This window comes from Bombus pascuorum, chromosome 13, assembly GCF_905332965.1.
Source record: "Bombus pascuorum chromosome 13, iyBomPasc1.1, whole genome shotgun sequence".
In the NCBI taxonomy this organism is placed as follows: domain Eukaryota; kingdom Metazoa; phylum Arthropoda; class Insecta; order Hymenoptera; family Apidae; genus Bombus; species Bombus pascuorum.
Genome location: NC_083500.1, coordinates 5,429,966 through 5,449,413, shown reverse-complemented (window position 1 = coordinate 5,449,413; position 19,448 = coordinate 5,429,966). Strand labels below are relative to the sequence as shown.

The 19,448-nt window shown below is 35.8% G+C and overlaps 1 protein-coding gene across 1 annotated transcript; it reads right to left on the bottom strand.

The window, feature by feature from the left end:
- Positions 1 to 8,764: 8,764 nt before the first annotated feature.
- LOC132913791 (uncharacterized) lies at positions 8,765 to 10,258 on the bottom strand. Its single transcript, XM_060972361.1, has 2 exons — positions 9,892 to 10,258; positions 8,765 to 9,303 (listed from the first exon to the last, which is right to left on the bottom strand). The coding sequence occupies exons 1-2, from the start codon at positions 10,092 to 10,094 to the stop codon at positions 8,931 to 8,933; spliced, it is 576 nt and encodes a 191-aa protein (XP_060828344.1). The 5' UTR covers positions 10,095 to 10,258; the 3' UTR covers positions 8,765 to 8,930.
- Positions 10,259 to 19,448: the final 9,190 nt, after the last annotated feature.

Sequence of the window (19,448 nt, the reverse complement as noted above, 5' to 3'; positions counted from 1 at the left end):
TAATACTTTAATCCTTTTAATCCTTTAATCCTTTTTTGCAAACATACGACGTTTGACGTATCCTGAACGATGCTGCAGATATAAGAATGAAATTCAATCACTGTTGCAGCGCAGTTTTAAAAGAGAAAATCCAATCATGGTGTTCGTATGTAAAATACGTACAAATAAAATTGACACCTGGAACCGAGGGAATTAGAGTATGGTAGGTATAAAATAGCGGTGTTACAGAAGAAGGAAAAAAATGATGTTAGTCGAAGGAAGGTTTCCTTGCTACTTGTTAACATCCTCGAGCTATGGTAATAAGTTGCAAGACGAAATTTATCTGCTTCCAACTTGCTTACTCATTATTGTGTTGGTTTTGAGTAATTTACAGCGACGACACGAGCAGGCACGTGGCCGTTTCTCTTGAGCTCTGTACAACTCTTGTATTTATGATCCTGTAAAAGAGACTGCATGATAAGATAGTGGTGATGGTAATTTAGAGTCGTTCGGATGATCGCAAGTAAAAACGAGGCCATCGGAAGATCTATAGATCGAACGATCTCTCTCTCTCTCTCTCTCTCTCTCCCTCTCTCTTTTTCAAACAGGTTACTTTAGCGAGATTTTAGCTTTAAAACATTCTGGGACAATTTTTAGAAAAATCAGGAATTTTAAATAGGAAAATTTTAGATAGATTCTCAGCAAGCTAAGGATAGAATAGCGAAGACCAGGAAGCTATAGATTCGAACGCTACGAAATAAATCTTATTGAATATCTTGCATCGGTTGAATTTGATAGATTTTTGTTTTTCACATTTTTCTCTCTCAGATATATTACCTTTCAGCGATATTCTGATTCTAGAAGAAGATAATAGGTTTTCGATAGATCCTTCTCTTATTCTTAGAAAACTAATAATAGCAATACAGTGAGAAGAAAAAAGTGGTTGAGCAACCGTCTCTATTCATAGAAAATTTTCCATCCGATCACTTTCTCCTGTTTCCCATTTTCGTGTCCTCTCCCTTTTCTGTGTCACAGTTTAAACACATAGAGTTAATGTAATTGAACGAATCGTACAAGTGTACGGTGACACGAAGCCTTTATGTTATGTGTCTCGATGTAAAATACGGCTTCCGCGACAAGGTTGTTGGGAATGCGACACAAAGTCGTACAGAATTTTTTGAACCTGCGATCCTGTTTCTCTACTTGTTACTTGCATCCTCGCGCGCATCGATTTGTCAGCTGCAAGATGGATTGAGATTGCACCAAGTTCAAGGAGCGTACGTAACCGTACTAATTCAAGTTGTTATCGATTTGTTCCGATTAAGCCTCAGCGTCTCGCTCTTATTGTAAACAGTGATAGACCAGTGACTCGTGATAGTTTACATATACACTGGTGGCACAATTGGGTACAGGCTGATTCTACGTGAAAAAATATGTCAAAAATATTGAACGAAGTTTGTTCGTTGGACGATTTGTTTCTGAGAAAATCGAGTTTGAAAATTTCAAATATCAAGTATACTTAAACTTGGCCGAGTTCCGATTAGATACGAGTAAACAATCAGTAGGAGGTTGTTATACGCGCGAAAATAAGTCAAAAATGTAAAATAACAGTTTTCCGTTTAAGGTCCGATTTGGAAGCAAATAAATAATACGTTTGAATATGTTTAGTTAAGAACTGCTTTGAGACGCACGATACATTTCAAATTTATTGTTCTCGAAAACAAAGCACTTTGTGGAAAAGTGTCATTCTACATTTTTGGCTTATTTTCTCATGTAGTTTAACTTCTTTCGATTATTTACTCTTGTTCAATTCGGAATTAGCCACGTTTAATTATATTTGTCAAACTTTCAAGCTGGATTTTTTCAGAAACTGTCTTATACAATAATCTATTACTTCAGAATGTTTTTGTTTCTTTTTATTTAGCAAATTGTTCTTCTTTATACTTACATTTTCAACGCAATCGTCTCTTTCTACCGTTAGATTTTTCAAAAATTGCTTCAAGTCTATATTCACCTCATGTTAGCCAACTTATATCGCTATTGCTGTATCTTTTTTTTTTTTTTTTTAATTTTATTTTGGTTTTTACAATTTGTCCTGAAGGACATTTGGTAAAGTGTTATATCTCATTGGTAAATAAAAAAAATAAAATAAAATAAATATAGCATGTGGGTGGCTACCCCTAGCGGGGTGCCAGCTTCGTGTTTTCTAAGTTATATCTTTTATGTGCTGTATTTTAATCTTCAATTTTTTCATTGAATTTTCACATACTTTTATTACACGTGTACGTGTGTATTGCAATTTGCTATTATTTCGTTCGTTATACTAGCGTGAAGTAAAGCTTGCTTGCTCTTCGATAAAACAACGAAACACGGGGGAACAATTTGTAGTTTGTAATGAAAATAATAAAAAATAATATTTCACCTGTACTCGAAGGCAAACTCTTATAATTTCTCGTTTTATATCAACAGTGAAATAGATTCGCGAAATTCTCCATATTTCGTCGCAATATGAGGTATGGGAATGAGAAGATCAAAGCTGTTCGACGAAGTTGCTATTCAAACTATTTCGAAGGACCTCGTGCTTACAAAGTTGCATCACGCGACAGAATACGTTCGAAACTATAGATAGACAAACGAGGATATAGCGAATGTATGTATTCGGCGATTTCTCTGCGCTTTAAGATAACGTGCGAAATAGAAATGTACGTTGAGCTACGCATAGACACGTGACAGGCAAACAGAAGCACACCACGTGCCTCCTCTTTCGCGTATTTCGTATGGTAAGGCGAATATGCAGGTGAAATAGTAGGTGCCGATGCACATACCAGAAATCTGCATTTTGACGTTGGCCCGCCTCCAAATAGAATATTATTGCCGCCAAGTTGCACACAACCGAGGACCAAAAGCTGCGACTGGGTTTGTTTTCTATTCGAAGTCATCGTACTCCACATTTTTCGCGGGAACAATCGCGAATAAACCATTTGCATCGTTTTCACGGTTTTTCAACGTTTTTCTATTTTTTTTTTTTTTTTTAATTTTTTTCTATCCAAGCAAATCTCCCCCCTTTTCTTCCTTTTTTTTTAGTTGATATTTTTCGTAGATCTGGTTCTCTCCGTATATAATCGAGGTAATATTATTAGTGAAATCGAACAAATCGGTATTAATAGCTTCTTGCTTGAACGTTTCAACGATTCTCCATCGGTTTTAGATTAAATAAATCGCGTCTATTTCCGTTTAGCTGGTGAATTTCTCTTTTGATTTTGTACTTCTTTGGAAGTCTATTTTTCTTCATGTAATCTGATAACAAGATTTCGGGTGAAAATAAACCAATGTGCCGGGTCTGTACTTAGTCAATCGCAGCAGCTATTATGTCAGTAATCACTCGAGAGGTGTGAAAGGTTACAGGCGGTTCTTGAATGAGAAGGTATAGCGGCTTTTATGTAGGGAGATCGTAAAATCGGTCAAGCATAAAAGTTAACGTGTTGGAGGAATTGATAGGAAGCTGAAGAGATAAGGATCTGAAGTTTCAATGCAGGCTATATATCTCGGTTGTAATTTTTTAACTGCTTCTCATACTGCATACATTATACGTATGTTACTTTGATTACGTTGTTACGATTTTTCTAGCATCCTCGATTGAATCGTTACAATCCTTTTAACACTACCAACCGATACGTAGGCCCTTGTCGCAAAGGAGATTTCATGTTAGAAATTGTAACTTGTTTAAACTTGAGTGTATCGTAATTTACACTATTTTATGTAATTACTAATTTAGAAAAATCTGTACCAATTTAACAATAAACATGACTATCGTCATCATCGCGTGATGTATGATATACATGGTATATATTATCATTATCACACGAGAATAATTATGTTTATTGTTAAAAGACTATTTCTAGTATTCTAACACAGAAATTATTTCATCTGTGATATTTATAATTATTATTTACTTACTTTCATCAATCATTATTTACTTATAATTATACAAACACTAATAGTTTGCAGACTATTTCTTGAATAATTTAAATTTTAACAGTAATAGAAATCTACTTATAGCTCTTTCGTTTCTAGACTTTGTAATCCAAAAGAAAATTTATAAATATGGATTTCTCCTTATTTTGAATCTTTTTGTTTCACTAAATTCTATTCTCTTCGTAACAGCGATCTCCAGATCACGGATGTATAAAAGAAAAAGTGTAGAGCTTTTCTTGAAGTAATTACTTCAACAAGTGGAAAACCATTTACCTAAACTCTGTTTATTAGAACGAAATATCGTTCGGTGTCTACTAAATGAACCGCTGTCCATTCACTCTATCTCAATGCGAACACCTATTATATGGATGAAAATCGTTACCTGTTAGCTATTCACACCGGTTATCTCAATGTGAACGCCTATTATATGGATGAAAATCGTTACCTGCCCATTCACTCTGTTTATCTCAACGTGAACGCCTATTATATGAATGAAAAACTGTAGGTAATGAGGGAAATCAATGGATTCCTATTACTATACGAACTCTATGTAGATGCATGATTTATTTGTCCCTCTTACTTATCTGCTACTGTAGAAGCGAAGTGCGATAGAGCACCATTTACTTGAACTCTGTTTATTTAGGAATTAGAAACGAAATTTTGTTTAGCGTCCATTAAACGAACCGTTGCCCATTCATTCTACTTGCCTCGATGTGAATGAAATTGATATACCTGTTATATGAATGAAAAACCATAAGTAATGGTGAAACTCGATCAATTCTTATTGCTATATGAGCTTGTTATAGTCACGTAAACTATTTACGCTCCGATTGAGTTCAGATACATCGCCGGTCATAAATAGACACTAATTGTATTAGAGACACCTGACGATTAGACTATGGATTCTTACGTAATTTCATATTTTTATGACGAGAGCTGAAGCAATGGAACGTACGTAGTAATTTGTTTCGTCTATTAAAAATTACGACGTGTACTGAACATACTGGATATTTTCTATATTTCCATATGTTATATGCATTTTATGGATTGCAGTTTTAAATTTCTCATAAATACGTAAACACTCGCTGGCTACCGATGATGTTTAACGAAGTTTGATTGCTTCTCGCTGCTTTCATTCCCCAATTATTTTCTCGTAAAGTTTTTATTTCACTTGTATCGCGTTGCCTTGCAATGTAAAATACTCAGCAAAGATGATTAGAGTTTTTCAGTAAACGTAGCAAACGTCTAATATTTATGGCCTGCAGTATAAATCCAGTTCTACTGTGAAAATAACATAGAACCTGTATCGTTTGAATAATTATCTCCAGTGCTGTACATATGAAGATATTTAGAATTGAAGGGGTTAAATAAAATACCGATCCACGCATGGAACCATTCTGTATATCGTTGCATATCGTTGTATGTCGTTGTATATTGAAACAAAGGGATCGACTACGAAGGAGATAGCATCGTGTTTCCCTGTGAGTTATCCAAATGCTCTAACACGATCGTAAATCACGGTTCGTCTCACAATAGCGTGTGCTGGTCTAGCGTTACCTGCTCGTTACGTTTCTTAACAAGCTGCCTTATCTCGGCTGCCTTCTCGAGTAATTATGCGACTGACGATTTCATTCGAGATATTGTTATCGGTGTATGTATGATTATTCGTTTTTTGTTGCTCGCGACAGACCTCTAGCAGATAGTAAAATTTATGTTCATCCGTCGTTCGATCACTTGGCAAAAAATGCAAGTAAATCTGTCTCTCCTTGTTTCTTTTTTTCATTCTCACGGTTATTTGAAAGTTGCTGGAAGCGATCACATGAAAATCCGCGGAATATTCTCGTTCGTTTGAGATAACAAATATTTCGCAATCTGTAAGTATAACATAATTGGGGTTTTATGAAAGCTGAAGTAACTTTTTCATTTGGCAGAGTGGTAGCCGGTTTCGGATAATTAAGAGATAGTTGGAGGGAGATTAAGAAATAATAAGCCTAAATATCTCACAAGACTCTGGTAACTCTGTAAGTGACCTTACGTCGAACGAAAGATGCCCTATTTCTTGGCTGTAGAAATTAATTAAGGCTTAATTGGTCTTCCTTGTTTATCCGTCGTTCGATCAGTTTCAGAAGAATTTTTATGATCTTTGCAAGTTACTCAGTGCAATAGCATGCTCTAAATAGTTTCTAAATAAACAAAGGAGTTAAAGAACACCGTCGTTCGTTTCGAACCACACAGATACACTTGCTCGTGGGTATAACGTAACCGAAAGTTTAAAACTGTTACTTGGTAGAAATGACTATCAACTGGTTCGTGATTTACTGGCAATTAAATTTCATACCGTGAACGCTTCACGAGATCCTGCATCGAACAAAAGGTACTTAACTTCTTGGCTAGCGGATCCACGCGCTCGATTTAATTTCCCAACGAATGAATGAGCAACGTTTCTCGTGTTTGTTCCGTTTGAACGTAGGAAATTCGCGCGTTATAGAACACGGCAATTTTCACTTTCCACCTTTAACTGTTCGTACAGGATACAAGGATCTGCAATTCAAATAACTTTTCGCTGTTAATACCATTAGCATAAAACATCGTAACAAATATAATGTTAAATAGCAGAAAACGTTTAACATTAAAGCAAACGACTCGCGCGTTTGAACTCTCTCTAACGTAAATAAGGTTGTGCCTGATGTTTGCAGTTTGGCCGGCATTATTTAATCATCATACAGGATATTGTGTATAGATTTATAGTCAAAGTGTTTCTGGGCTCAACGATGCCTAGCCATAGAGCTGCTGGGTGAAATAGTCACGCGTCACGACTACACGTGTGCGTGTGCGAACGCATCATTAGCAAGACTATCATTAGCCAACAAGGCCGTGGACAGGGCCGTCATTGCTGAGAAACGGCCACTGCTTTTAACGCAGCTCGTTTTTCCGGCATTTTCAATACTAAAATTCATACATTTCAATAACGAGAACTTATGAAGAAAAGCATGAAATTATTACCTGGACCCTCTTGTACGATTGAATTGATAATATTAGGGAAATTAGAGTCACAAATTATTAGCATAAATAAATGATTAGTATCCTGCGTTACTTTGTTAACAGAAAATTTTGAAAGTAAATTTCAAGGATGACAATTTATTTACGTAATTGTTCTATTTGACGTAGAAATCGACGCAAAAAATTGTCCATTCATTAACATTAATATCGATGTTACTGGTTGGAAAATTATTGTGCGAGAAGGCCCTGATAATGTTTTGTTCTTTCCAATGACGTCCTTATGACGTTCTTCTCGTGTGAGTATTTCGTAGATTTATTTTTAGCCGACATATCGTGTATTTAGGTGACATAACGTGATTTTTGGAAATTGAAGATTCGCCTGTGATTCGGTATTTCCGGAACAGTGCACGATTTTTCAAATATTTTCAATGTATTGTGATCTCTAAAGTGTTCAGAATGTGTTACATGTTACTCGCGGCAGAAATAGATTTTTAGAAAAAGAATTATTCTAAAACAATAAAAGCACAGATACAAATACAACAGATTAGAAAAGAGGGAAGGTAAAATAACGATAAAATAAAACATTTATCAAAACGTATGTATATCCATGACTGGTGGTCGGTCTTCTTAGAATTTCTTTCAATCTCGTCCTCTTTGTTTTTCCTTAATATGTAAATTCCGATTGCCTCGAGGAAACTGCAAAAGAAAATCTGACGTTAGCAAAGGTTACATTCAAAGGTTACATTATGAGCATTAAGGAAATTTTCAAAGAGAATTATAAACGTGATTACAATGATGATAAATCAGATTCGTACAAAATCCTATACCAGACTGTAAAACACACGATTCTTTGTGAACCAATGTTTTCAAATGTGAAATTTAAATATATCATCATTTATTGCCATTAAGCAGATGTATAATAAAAAATAGATAATAAGATAAGATTTCAATTATTGTAAAATCGATCGATCGTAGAATCGTTTTGGAATAGAGCAGATGTTTCGATTTCTCATAAGAAGACAATGATAGTTATTACTTACAAATTTAAATACCAATTCAGAGGAAGCTTTTATTAAATCTGGGTACTTAAATAGAATATTACCTGTATACATATATCTAGTTTAAATTAAATTCGGTTCGTTGATTTTATGAATCATACACGATATTCGTCGGATTCAATCACTCGGACTGGCATAAATCATTTGCTGAGAACTAAAACTCGGTGTCTCATATTTGAAGAGTGCTTGTAGAAAACATTGTAAGTGCCAAAAAAGAAAGAAAGAAAAAAAGAAACAAATTTTTCAAGAGGGAAAGAAGCATTACGCAAATCTAGTTCAAATTCATAAAGAAGAAAAGTGTATCTGTAGGAAAGCCTGTATGTGCCAGCTGCTAGTCATAAAGAAAATTCAATGTTCCATTTACTTAGATAGATGACATAGACAAAAGCCAAGAGACAACTAACTAATGTTTATTCGCACCTATATTTTTCTCTATAGAAGCGACGTTGTGACATCATTTTCTAGCGTTATTAATAACTATTTAGAGAGGGAAATCGCACTGTAATTCTACTATTACGGTACTCTTATTGCTGCGTAGAACATTTTCCAATAAAAAAAAAAAAACAAAATTTTTTTCAACTTTGGCATTTACAGCGTCATCTATAAGCAAGCTCTGTTCGATTGTTTCCAATCCTTGCAACATACATTCTACGAAACAGGCCAGGCGAAAAATCGTGTTCTTTACAAATTTACAGAAGATTTTCCAAGAAAGGCTGATCTGCGCCGATACTTCTATCTATCTATCTATCCATAAAGCAAGAAAAATACTCGAATAAAAAAAGTGTTTAAAAAGGGAAATGCATTCGAATGGATTCAGGCAAATAGCGTGTGCATTTCACTTGCATCTGTATTCTTGTTCTTGAGTCAATCTTTGCTTCTCGAGTTGATCGTAAAAGCGAAGGATATCCGTTTGGATGGTTACTCTTGCTTCTCTTCGGAGTTTGCAGAGATGGTAGAATGATTGCTTCGTGGACCATCCTTCGGTAAGAGGTTGCTGCTTTTCGACGATTGTTTGGTCACAGTGGTCATCTTTAGCGCGTCGATTTCCTTTGGAAATTCTTCCCTCCGCCTTCGTCTCCTCGACGATTTTCTTCGTCTTCCTCGCGATCTTCTTCTGCGGGATCTACGTCGAGATCCACGGCTCTTGTAGTACCTCCTTCTACCGCGTCTCCTCGAGCTTCTTCTTCGGCTGGATCGTCTTTTTTGTCCGCAACGAATGTCGACAGCAGTGGCGTCGCCGCTGTTCATGCATTGATTGTACATGTAGTCTTGATTGTACGTGTAGCATCCGCTAAAAACAAGGAGACTGTTATAATGTATTTAGATACACATGTAACATCTGATCTGTCATATAAGAAATTTATTTCTAACGGGGTACGTTACTCTGGAAGTTTCAGGAAATAGAATTTTCCATTTCTAATTTTTAACATTCTTAAGGTTTCAAGTTTTAGAATATTTTGTTCGTGTGGTTTATTGAGCCGAAGGTCGAGCAGATTTTATCTCAAAACTTTGATACGTACGTTTTCTGGCCTGGTTCTTTGCAATTCGATTTCCTTCAAACTTTGAAGTAATATTCTATAGCAATTCATAGTAATATTAATATAATGTAGCCCTGAGTTTTTTTTTTTGATTTTATAACGCTATTTAAATTCTTTTCTTTTTTTTATTATTTTATGTAGTTACATTTGGGCTGCTTTTAGAACTGATCTTTTTGGTAAAATGTTTGCGTTCCTTTTCAAACTGCTATCATTTACTGCAATTCAATTTTTTGTAAAATCCTAGATTAAGATAATAGATTCTAGTTTTAAAAATACAGTGCAGCTATTGATGCAGGAAGGAAGGCTGCTTGTAGAAATTAATCCTATTTTCTTGCATTTACCCCTTCAAACGCTGAAGAATACCATAAGTCACGCCACGCCTGAGGGCAAGTTGAACGTGACGCCTAATCTCAGAGCCAGGAATATTATATTCTTGAGCAATGTAATTACTGATTTCCTGTGGAGTTGATCCTTGAATGGCCTGCAACCTACGAATTGCTTCCACGACTTGGGCCTCGATTTTTGGAGATTTTTGCGTTGCCATTGTAGCATTTGCTGCTATGGATCGGCGAAGATGATTTAATCTAGACAATATACTTTGACATTCAATTTAGATATTCACACAAAATAAAAGCTACCTTTGTATTAATATTTACTGAGAAATTTCCTGCAACTAATACCTATAATTATTTCCCTTGACTATTAATAATCGACAGATTAACTAATAATTTCTCACTGAATGTTTTTTTCTTTTCCACATTGGACGAGAATGGTTCTGATCAGGCTACCAAGCAACGTTTACGATATTCTCGAAAAAGCATAATTTACGATAAAAGATACGATTGCACATAATTTTTCAGCGCTGACATTTTGTTTGACAATCCATTGATCACAAATTTCACTCGGTTGAATATTAAACAACCGCGTTTCCAAGAGACAATCGCGCCTTCTCCATATTTTCTATTCGATATCCAACGAATCGAACATGTGTATACGCGTGCTTTTATAATTGGCGGCGATCCAGCGAGAAAAATGAAGCGATCTCGATCTATTTCTTTTCGATGTTTGCATATCTGCCGGTTCTCCTCTCGGACCGGTGGTCCTCCGTCTCTTTTTCTTTCTTTCTCTCCTGATCTACCTAAGCAGAAATAAAACAGTACCGAATAGCGCCAGAAGAGTACGATAGACCTTTAAACAGTGACGTCATCGAAGCTGTTTTCTCATGCCTTCGTAAATATAGTACTCTTCCGGCTGTTTGACTTGCAAATTGAGAGTACAATTAGAGGTGTGCTTAAAAAATTGTCGTTCGAATTATCGTCGAGACGTGGCGAAGAACCGAACGAAATAGTATCTAGTAGTATCCACGTGAAATTCCATTTTTAAGATGGCAACTTTACTAAAAAAGGAAAAAGGCAAAAGAATCCCATTTTTCGACGCTACCCGTCGCGTTAAATAAATAAAATTCGTCTGTAATGGGAAATTGCAATTTTTCCTTCTGCTAGAATTGTTTAATTATTTTGTTAGTAGATTCGGGATTTTGTGTATTTATGTGGAACTGGAATGATATTTTTACTAAAAAATGACAAAAGTCTCATCCTTCGACGCTACCCGTCGCGTTAAATAAATAGAATTCGTCTATAATAAGAAATTGCAATTTTACTAGAATTGTTTAATTATTTTGTTAGTAGATCCGGGATTTTGTATAATTCTGCGAAACTTGAATGGCAGCTTTGTTAAAAAATGACAGAAATTTCGGTTTCAGAGGAACAAGTCCTTTATAGATGTGCAAACTGGTTTGATTTTCATAGATCACTGTGATTGCTACATATGTAATTGGAAATTCATAGTTACGCCATCCTCTGCGGTATACACACCTGTTGTATCCTATGAAATGTGTGCAATCGTTTGGAATTTGATTAAATGATTTTTATCCGAATCCTGCAAGTAGAATTTAAATTAACTCTATCTCTATTCAACACTTCTTAGTAACTTAGGAGTATAGTTTTGCAACATTTTTTTCCTAATAATATAGTGGTTAGATAAATAATTCAATATCTACCCGCTATTAAATCATTGGTAATGGATAGATGAACGTGTATTTTAAATTGTAAAGACCTTTGGTGTATTTTGTCCTCTCGATTGCGATATATCGGTTGACATTAGAATTATCTGTTAAATCTAATACGCAACATTTAAAAAGAAGTGCCGTGCATGAAATGTAATAAATAGTGATAAGAAGAATCTTCTTACAACGTTGGTCGGATCTCCTGTAGAGAGCAGCACGCACAGAGTTAGACTCTACTGGCATCTGGCTCGGGTTTATGGAATTTCGTGGCGCCATCCGGAACCTGCCATGCATCGGTACACACGACAATCAAGAAAAAAATCAAGACTTACTTTGTTAGTAAATTATTCTGTAATTCGCTCTCTATTCAAAGGACAGGCGTGTATAAATATTTATTGACTTCTATCAACCTTTAGAACGAGGTTCATAGGTAATTAGAAAGGAAATCTTATATTTTCTTATTCTTTGGTGTTTTTCTGTTTTCTTTTAAACTTTTTCTCGACTAGAAATTTCAGATTTCTATATAAATCTGACTTTACTTGTTTATATATATAATTGGTAACGAAATGAGATTTGGAGAGAGTTTTGTTTCGTCCGATATGCAATTTCAAGATTACGTCACAAATTGATGAAATTTAAAGAAGCAAATCTGTTAAACGACGCCATTACAATAAATATATATTATATATGTACCAATGAAATCAATATAGTTATGCATAGTTCAGTATTGTCTGGTAGGATATGTTTGCATATGTTTACATATGTTTATATGTATAATATTTTTATATTTTACACATGTTGTTTTCATATTTTAGACGTACGAATATTTGCAGTCTATTTCTATTCATATCTCGAAAACTGAATTATCGATACGAATCATTATCGATCATACGTAGCGCGCTCTATATATACTAAAAAGTCGAACAATCGAGCAGCCATGTTGGACTGGAATTTTCAAATTGGTCAGTGACCGCGTTACAGTTGCGTAATTTTATAATGTAATATGTGGTTATTATTATGAAAAGTGAGTTTAGAAGCTGAATATGAAGCCGAGATGACATCAGGGATGACGGGGACGCGAAACTTTCTCCGGAAACATCTTCTGTAAGTGAAATCTTCAAATTTTATCTTCTTTACTTTACATTTTAATGGCGTCTACTAAAATAGTCATCCAAAGCGAATTTGCGATATCATAAATAGTAGTGGAGCGTATATGCCAGAAAATACGAAGTCGATTGAAAAACGAATGATTTCTTTCTCGTATACGGATATTTTCGTGAAATATCGCGAAACGAAAAGCTTCGTGAATGTACAAGGACATGCACCGGACACGATGCATTCATCCGTGCGAGATCCGCATACGAGTTGTTTATTGTTAGCTGGCTAACGCGAGTTCCTGCATAAACTGATTGTCCAAATGATTCTAAATTGCCCAGGCTTGATTACAGGAATTGCTGCATTAGCTTTAATGAATATTATATATATTTAAGATGTCTTCAGTACTGGGACCAATTCGTAGGATTTTCGTAATATGGTTGCCATATTGAATGACGTCACGAAACAACCAATGATAAAATATCTAATAGCAAATACTTAGAATATATTTCCTCAAATTGTTTATGGAATTTTTTGAGGTTAGACTTCAGACATTAGAAACAAACAGGTAAAGCGAGTAAAATCTAATACGATGATACTTCACAAAGTAGTATAATGAGTGTAATCTTCTTTCAATCAATTCTCTATTCTTTTTTCTTTCCATTTCCTACTCCGTCTTTCTAATAAAATAATACGATAAAAATGAAGAAATTATTATATAAAGATGAACGCTTCTTCAAACGAAGCTGAAGTAATTGATATGTGACCTTCTTCTTTCGTTCTAGAATCATATAATCTTTTTATGAGTTACGGGATCAGGAGTAAAAGGAATATGTAGAGTACGGCTGTTATTAATCGTAGAGATGAATTCGAAACGGTGCAACACGGCGACGCGTAGCAAGTCGAAACACACACCGGACCGAGCGAAAGTGGTCACATAAATGTCGAGAACAGAGAACGCGGCCTAACGAATGTGGAGAGATCGGTGAACCGGAAGCGAAAGGCGCGCAGCTTCACGATTCGTTTGGTTGGAGGTATACGCGTAAGATCGTCCGCCTGCTGGCCTTTAAGCATCACGAAACGAGAAATCTCCTTCTTAATACTCTGTCTCTTTTTCTTTGTTTTGCACGACTTTACTTTCCTTTGGTTAAACAGTTTGAAATTGTTAAAACATAAAGTAGCTTAAAAGTATTAGACTAGGAATATCAATCATCATTTTAAAAGGTGATTGATGCGGAAGTTTCATGTTCGTGTGGCAGTAAAAGTATGTATTATATTAGCGGTATTAGCTATCTTCTATCAATAGAAAAACACGTCTGGTCTGGATGTTTCTATTTATTTCTTAAGAAGTTTTATCTTGTATTTAATTATCTAACATAGTCTGTTCCAATCCCAGATGGGACTAATTCATCGATTGTGCTCGTTGATTGTTTTTTAAATCATTTCTTCATATTGTTATGTCAATATCATTGATGACAGTTCTTTTCGAATATGAATTCTTCCAAATCTTTTTTTCATCCGTTTTTATCCGTTTTTCAGATAGATATTAACTTTTATAGTGTAGTACAGTATCTAATTCTACAATGAGTTCAAGAATCTGTACTGAAAGAAATATGTTCTAGGAGTTGTTCGTTCGTTAGTTCTTATGGAGTATCTGAAGTAATGTAGGAACGTTCCTGAAGATACTGAACTGCAAATTTACCACTTGCTGCTATGTTTGAAGAAGATAGCTGGATAGAGAAAAATAGATTTTAAGTCGTGTTTTATTATACGTCATAAGAACAAGCTGATAAGCTGGGTATTCTCTGATATTTGCAAAAAGCTTGTCGGCAATAAATTACAGCGAAAGGCTGACTCAGATGTAACACTTAGAAAACTCGATTGAATGAGATGCCTAACGTTTACGCAATATTAACGGCGTCGCCATAACGCGTTGCAGCGGCCACGTTTGCGATACGCAAGGCCGTGGTCTCCAGAATTTTTCGTTACGGTATTAACTCCTTGATAAAAGGTTCTCTAAACACGTTGAATCATCCACTGTCAGATACATACAATAGATAAATAGCGAAACGTTTCTGTGCTAATATGTTTCTCAGGTATTAACGATACTAAATGAGTTTTTGGGCATATTGGACTCGTTTTCTAATCTTTGATTTGCATCTTAACTCTCAACGTTCAGAAATCTTTATATTTTAATTATGATGCGACTGAATTGAAGATAGATATAATCGAGGATAACATTCATAGATCGAATCATCAGAGATTTTTTAAATTTTAAGGGAACTTCGCCTTTGTTTGTTAATGTTTCAATTTTTGCTGTACATTTCAATCCTTACGATGGAAACTATAAATATAAAATTGCATCATAGATCGAAGCTTTTTCTAGAACGTGGAACTTTTTAAAGGACTTTTATCTTTGCCAAGTTTTGTAACGATTCCATAGAGGTTGTGGAGTTCCGTGTTTATGAAGTAGAATTGAATGGAATACACACAGATTGCGTAAGAGTTGTGGCATCTTCACGGTCTTATCAAATGTTATATCACCGACAATATCACTGAACATAGTGGTTACTGAAAAGGGAAGCAGGAAATTGTCGATGTACCTGTTTTCCACTTCGCTTGATCCTTTATTCCGTTTCATTTTTCAGTTCTTTCTTCAGGCTTGAGTTTCAAAATTCCTATATAGTAATGTTAACTTTGAAGGTTTTCGTGTTAGGTCTGAATATTCAAGGGACTCTAAGAAGCATAAAGTTTCTTTATCGCTAATTGCAAGATGAAGTTGCAAACTTCAAACAACCTTGCAAGTGTTTGTGACATATTCACACATAGGTATCACCACTATGTAGCTTTAGCTTAGCTACTGAGCTTTATGAATTCAGATTATACTAATGATTAATATCTTACATATCTAATTTGTATATCTAATATTTTGAAGATATTTACTTTCTAATATATAACATTTATATAGAGTTATTATTATATAGTTACAATCATCTTAATCATGTCACAATATTTATTATAAGAAATTTGGGTCGTTTTTACTGATAAAAAAATGACAGAAATTGTACGTTAGTGAAAAGTCATTCCTCGAAGCAAATCACGTGGTATCCATCACCCTGAACTTCAACGTTGCCCTAAACTTCGTAGTCACAAAGATTTCGCAAAATTTCGCAACATATTTTTACCTTATCCTGTCGTTTCTCTTTTTTTTTTGTTCACGGTAGGACCGTGACTAATCACGTGGGAAAGTATCACGTGCATTAGGTAGCATTGTAACACGCATCCGACGTCCTTGCTGCATTCACAAGGCATTTTTCCATTGCTGTTAAATACCATGGTGCACGGGATGAACGCGCAGCATTTATAGAATCTATGCCAGTTAATGAAACGAGCGAACTAAGCCAGAGAAGTCAATTATAAATGTAAGAACGAGAAGAAGAAGAAGAAGCATGAATCTTGTTGTTTGGCGACGAAAGTGTGTAAGGGATTGGATGGTAATATTTTTTCTAATATAGAGCGTTGTGTGCGGTATCAGAGTAATCGCGAGTCTGGCACGCACGAAGAAGCTCAATTAAATTGATCTCAGTAGTGTACCATTTTATTACGGCATTGTAAGGAACAATTGTTTTCTCACGTGTCTGAAAAACTGATTGCCAGTGATGTCACGTCCGGAGACCGACCTTCGTTGCCGGCACGTCCGGCACACCGAGTCTTTCTACGTAGATTCAGAAAAATGAGAAAATTACGAGGCAACCGTGTGCCCAGTGAACTTTTAGTACGTTCTTTGGCTTTTGATCTTTGGTGCCGTTTTATCGACGTGTAGGTAACGTGGGAATATGGTGCAACGTATTCACCAAATAGAATAGAACGTAGCATATTCGTGAAAAGAAGAATGCGCATAAAATTCGTAGTTTCCGCAGTCTATATTTCCTTGCTTGATAAGATACTATGCGATTAAATTTTCCTTAAAAAGGATGCTATTAATCCTTTCGCTGTAGATTAAAACGATACTATGCTACGATAACTACGTTGGAAAATGAAAAAAAATCTTGTTTCATGTTGCTATATAATACCTTTCTTTATTATTGTAATCTGCGTATGTGCGATCTACATGCGATACATGTATACATAGGGTGATGATCAGCACAGAGTGTGATGATTTAAATTGACACAAATGCGAATACGTGCAATAGTGTATCGCTATGATATTATTTAACTTATGTCGCTAAATCTGTATGGTACAATACGATTATTTACCAGGTTAATACGTACTCCCCTCGTGGTGAACTTAAAAATAGAAGATACATAATGATTCACGTATCGTCGTAACGATTATGAATCTCAACGATTGAGGTAAGCTTTGCCCCACAATGAAAGGGTTACGATATAACTGAAACGAAAAAAAACCTTAATTCAAAAACATACACATAATCGCTAGTTTTAAAAAAATTACTTAGGTTTGTGAATGCTTGTCAATCGAAAAGGCGGACGAGAAATAAAATACAATAGAAATAAATAAGATAAACAGAAATAGATAAAGCCGAAGAAGAATGGATGGTGAATCTCCGTTAATCGGGTGAAAATATGAAAGATGTAATAATTACGCGTGTAAAATAAAGCTGGCCCTTTGTACTCCAGCTACTCGGAAATATCTCGAGTAGAGGATGGTTCGATATCGTTGACTGGGGACTCCCACGTGTCGGACTCACGTGTCTCGCCACGTGAACGGCTTCGCTCGATGGAAATCGTGTCGAAGGGTGGTGGCTTCACGGGGTGGAGGAAGTATTAAATGCAAAGCGTGTACAAACGGAGCCTACCTTGCTTATTAGTCGACTTCGAAGTGAGTGCTGTGTTACGTAACCAGCGCCAGGGTGGCGAATAAGGTCGAGACTCTATGTTGAGTTACCGTGTCTTTCAACGGTGAGAAAAAGAACCATTCCTATTAAATACAAAATGATGTACACAGGCTAGTTGTCCGGTTAAATTTACAAGAATATCGTATCATCACGATATTCTTCACTATGTATTTTATTTATTTATCGTTACGTCTTGTTCTTCCCTTTCGCGTTTGAACGAGCTTCCGGTTTTACGATGTATTACCTGATATAGCTACTCGAGATTTAAAATCTACGTTTGCCTTCAAAAACGTTCAAGATACACGAAACATGAAAATTTAGCGACCGTGTACATCTACGTCTTACATTTTAATTCTGCTGGAAACTTGAAACGCGATGCTTCTGTGTATAACAGTTGTGATTCATTGGACGAATAGGATTGTTTGCTATTCGATAGAAGGTAGATAAGAACGAAGCTGATACAGTGATTGGGCAAAATGATAGAAACATATGTTGTATGTCATGTTTCTGAGAAAATAATAAATAAAATTCTTCTACTAGTTATTAGTAATTCTAAAACAATTCTTTGCAACACTTCTAAAGCAGAATAAATAAAAGAAACATGCGCATAGAGTTAAGAGTTCCCTATAAAAATCCGTGTCCTTTACCAAATACTTGTAGACGAGAAAAAATGTTAGATTCACGCTATCGTTTCAGATCTGCAGGATTATCGTATTCCTTAACAAAACCGCGCCACAAAACAACGTATTTAAACAAGAGTCCAACATACGCGATAAAAATGGCAAAACATATAAATCGCCACAATCCAGTCCACGTCTGCCCACACTCAATACCGACTGACTCTCCTATTTCGCATTGTGAAGAAAATGAAAGGGCGTCTGGCTAATTAATCGGCCCTCTCCTCTTAAATCACACCGGTCATGGACGTAATTGTTCCGACAAGGCGGAGAAAGGTTGTCGAAGTTGATCATCGTCCCGTGCATAAACTGCGTAGCACGATCAGCCGAAGGATTATTATCGTTGAACATCCTCGTACGATTTGGCCAGTCAATCGCAGGCAAGTCAGAGACACTGATGAACGTCCCATGCATCCCCCGTGTATTTTCCGCTCGACCAGCCACCATATTTAAACCGAAAGCAATGTCTAGCCCGGTTCAGTGAGATCGTTTCTCTGTGGGCCACGTTCATCCACGTACGAAGAGAGCTGGCTTTCGTTTTGTTTCTTTCTTTCTCTATATCTCTTTTTTGTTCCGACCCTTGTTTGTTTGTCTCTCTCTTTCTGTTTCTCTTTCGATCTCCGTCTCTGTCTGTCGTTTCCTTTCCAAGTCGAGATGCGAGTAGATGGGGTAGATGGGTGAAACGTATTCCTAGTCTGGCGTTGGACAGATAAAAGCTTCTCTATAGCTCGATTGAAATATAAATTGCGTTAGCTGCTGCAACCTTTCACCGATGGACCGCCACTTCCGCCTAAATCGGCCGCAAGAATCCCTTTTTTTAAGGAAATATCCCGTTTATCGAGATTCGCGGATTTTATTTTCTTTTCTTCCTCGTATTTTATTAGGCCTGTTAAGATCTGTTTGGACGAAGCGACATTTATCACCGATCAATAATCAGATGTACGATTGATGAAGCTTTGCTGGAATATTTGTTGAACCTACAATGGAGAAATACACATCTGTGACGTGATGCAAGAAGTAATTTGTGTTACAGAAGTGTCTGCCGTTTCGAATTTCTTTTCTGACATAAAGAAGCAGAGTTAAAGCTTACGCTATTTGTGTCTTTCTCGTTGACTTTGGTATTTCTTGCGGAAAGTTTATTTATTTGTTTTATATAACAATAGAATGCCATTACAGTTGTTTCTATATAGAGCTTGAGAAAGTTG

What these genes read in the sequence shown, in the direction of transcription:
- LOC132913791 (XM_060972361.1), bottom strand. Translation starts at nt 10,094, where the DNA reads ATGGCAACGCAAAAATCTCCAAAAATCGAGGCCCAAGTCGTGGAAGCA. An exon ending in ATTCTTCAGCGTTTGAAGGG is followed by an intron (nt 9,304 to 9,891) that starts GTAAATGCAAGA and finishes CCTTGTTTTTAG; the next exon opens with CGGATGCTACACGTACAATC.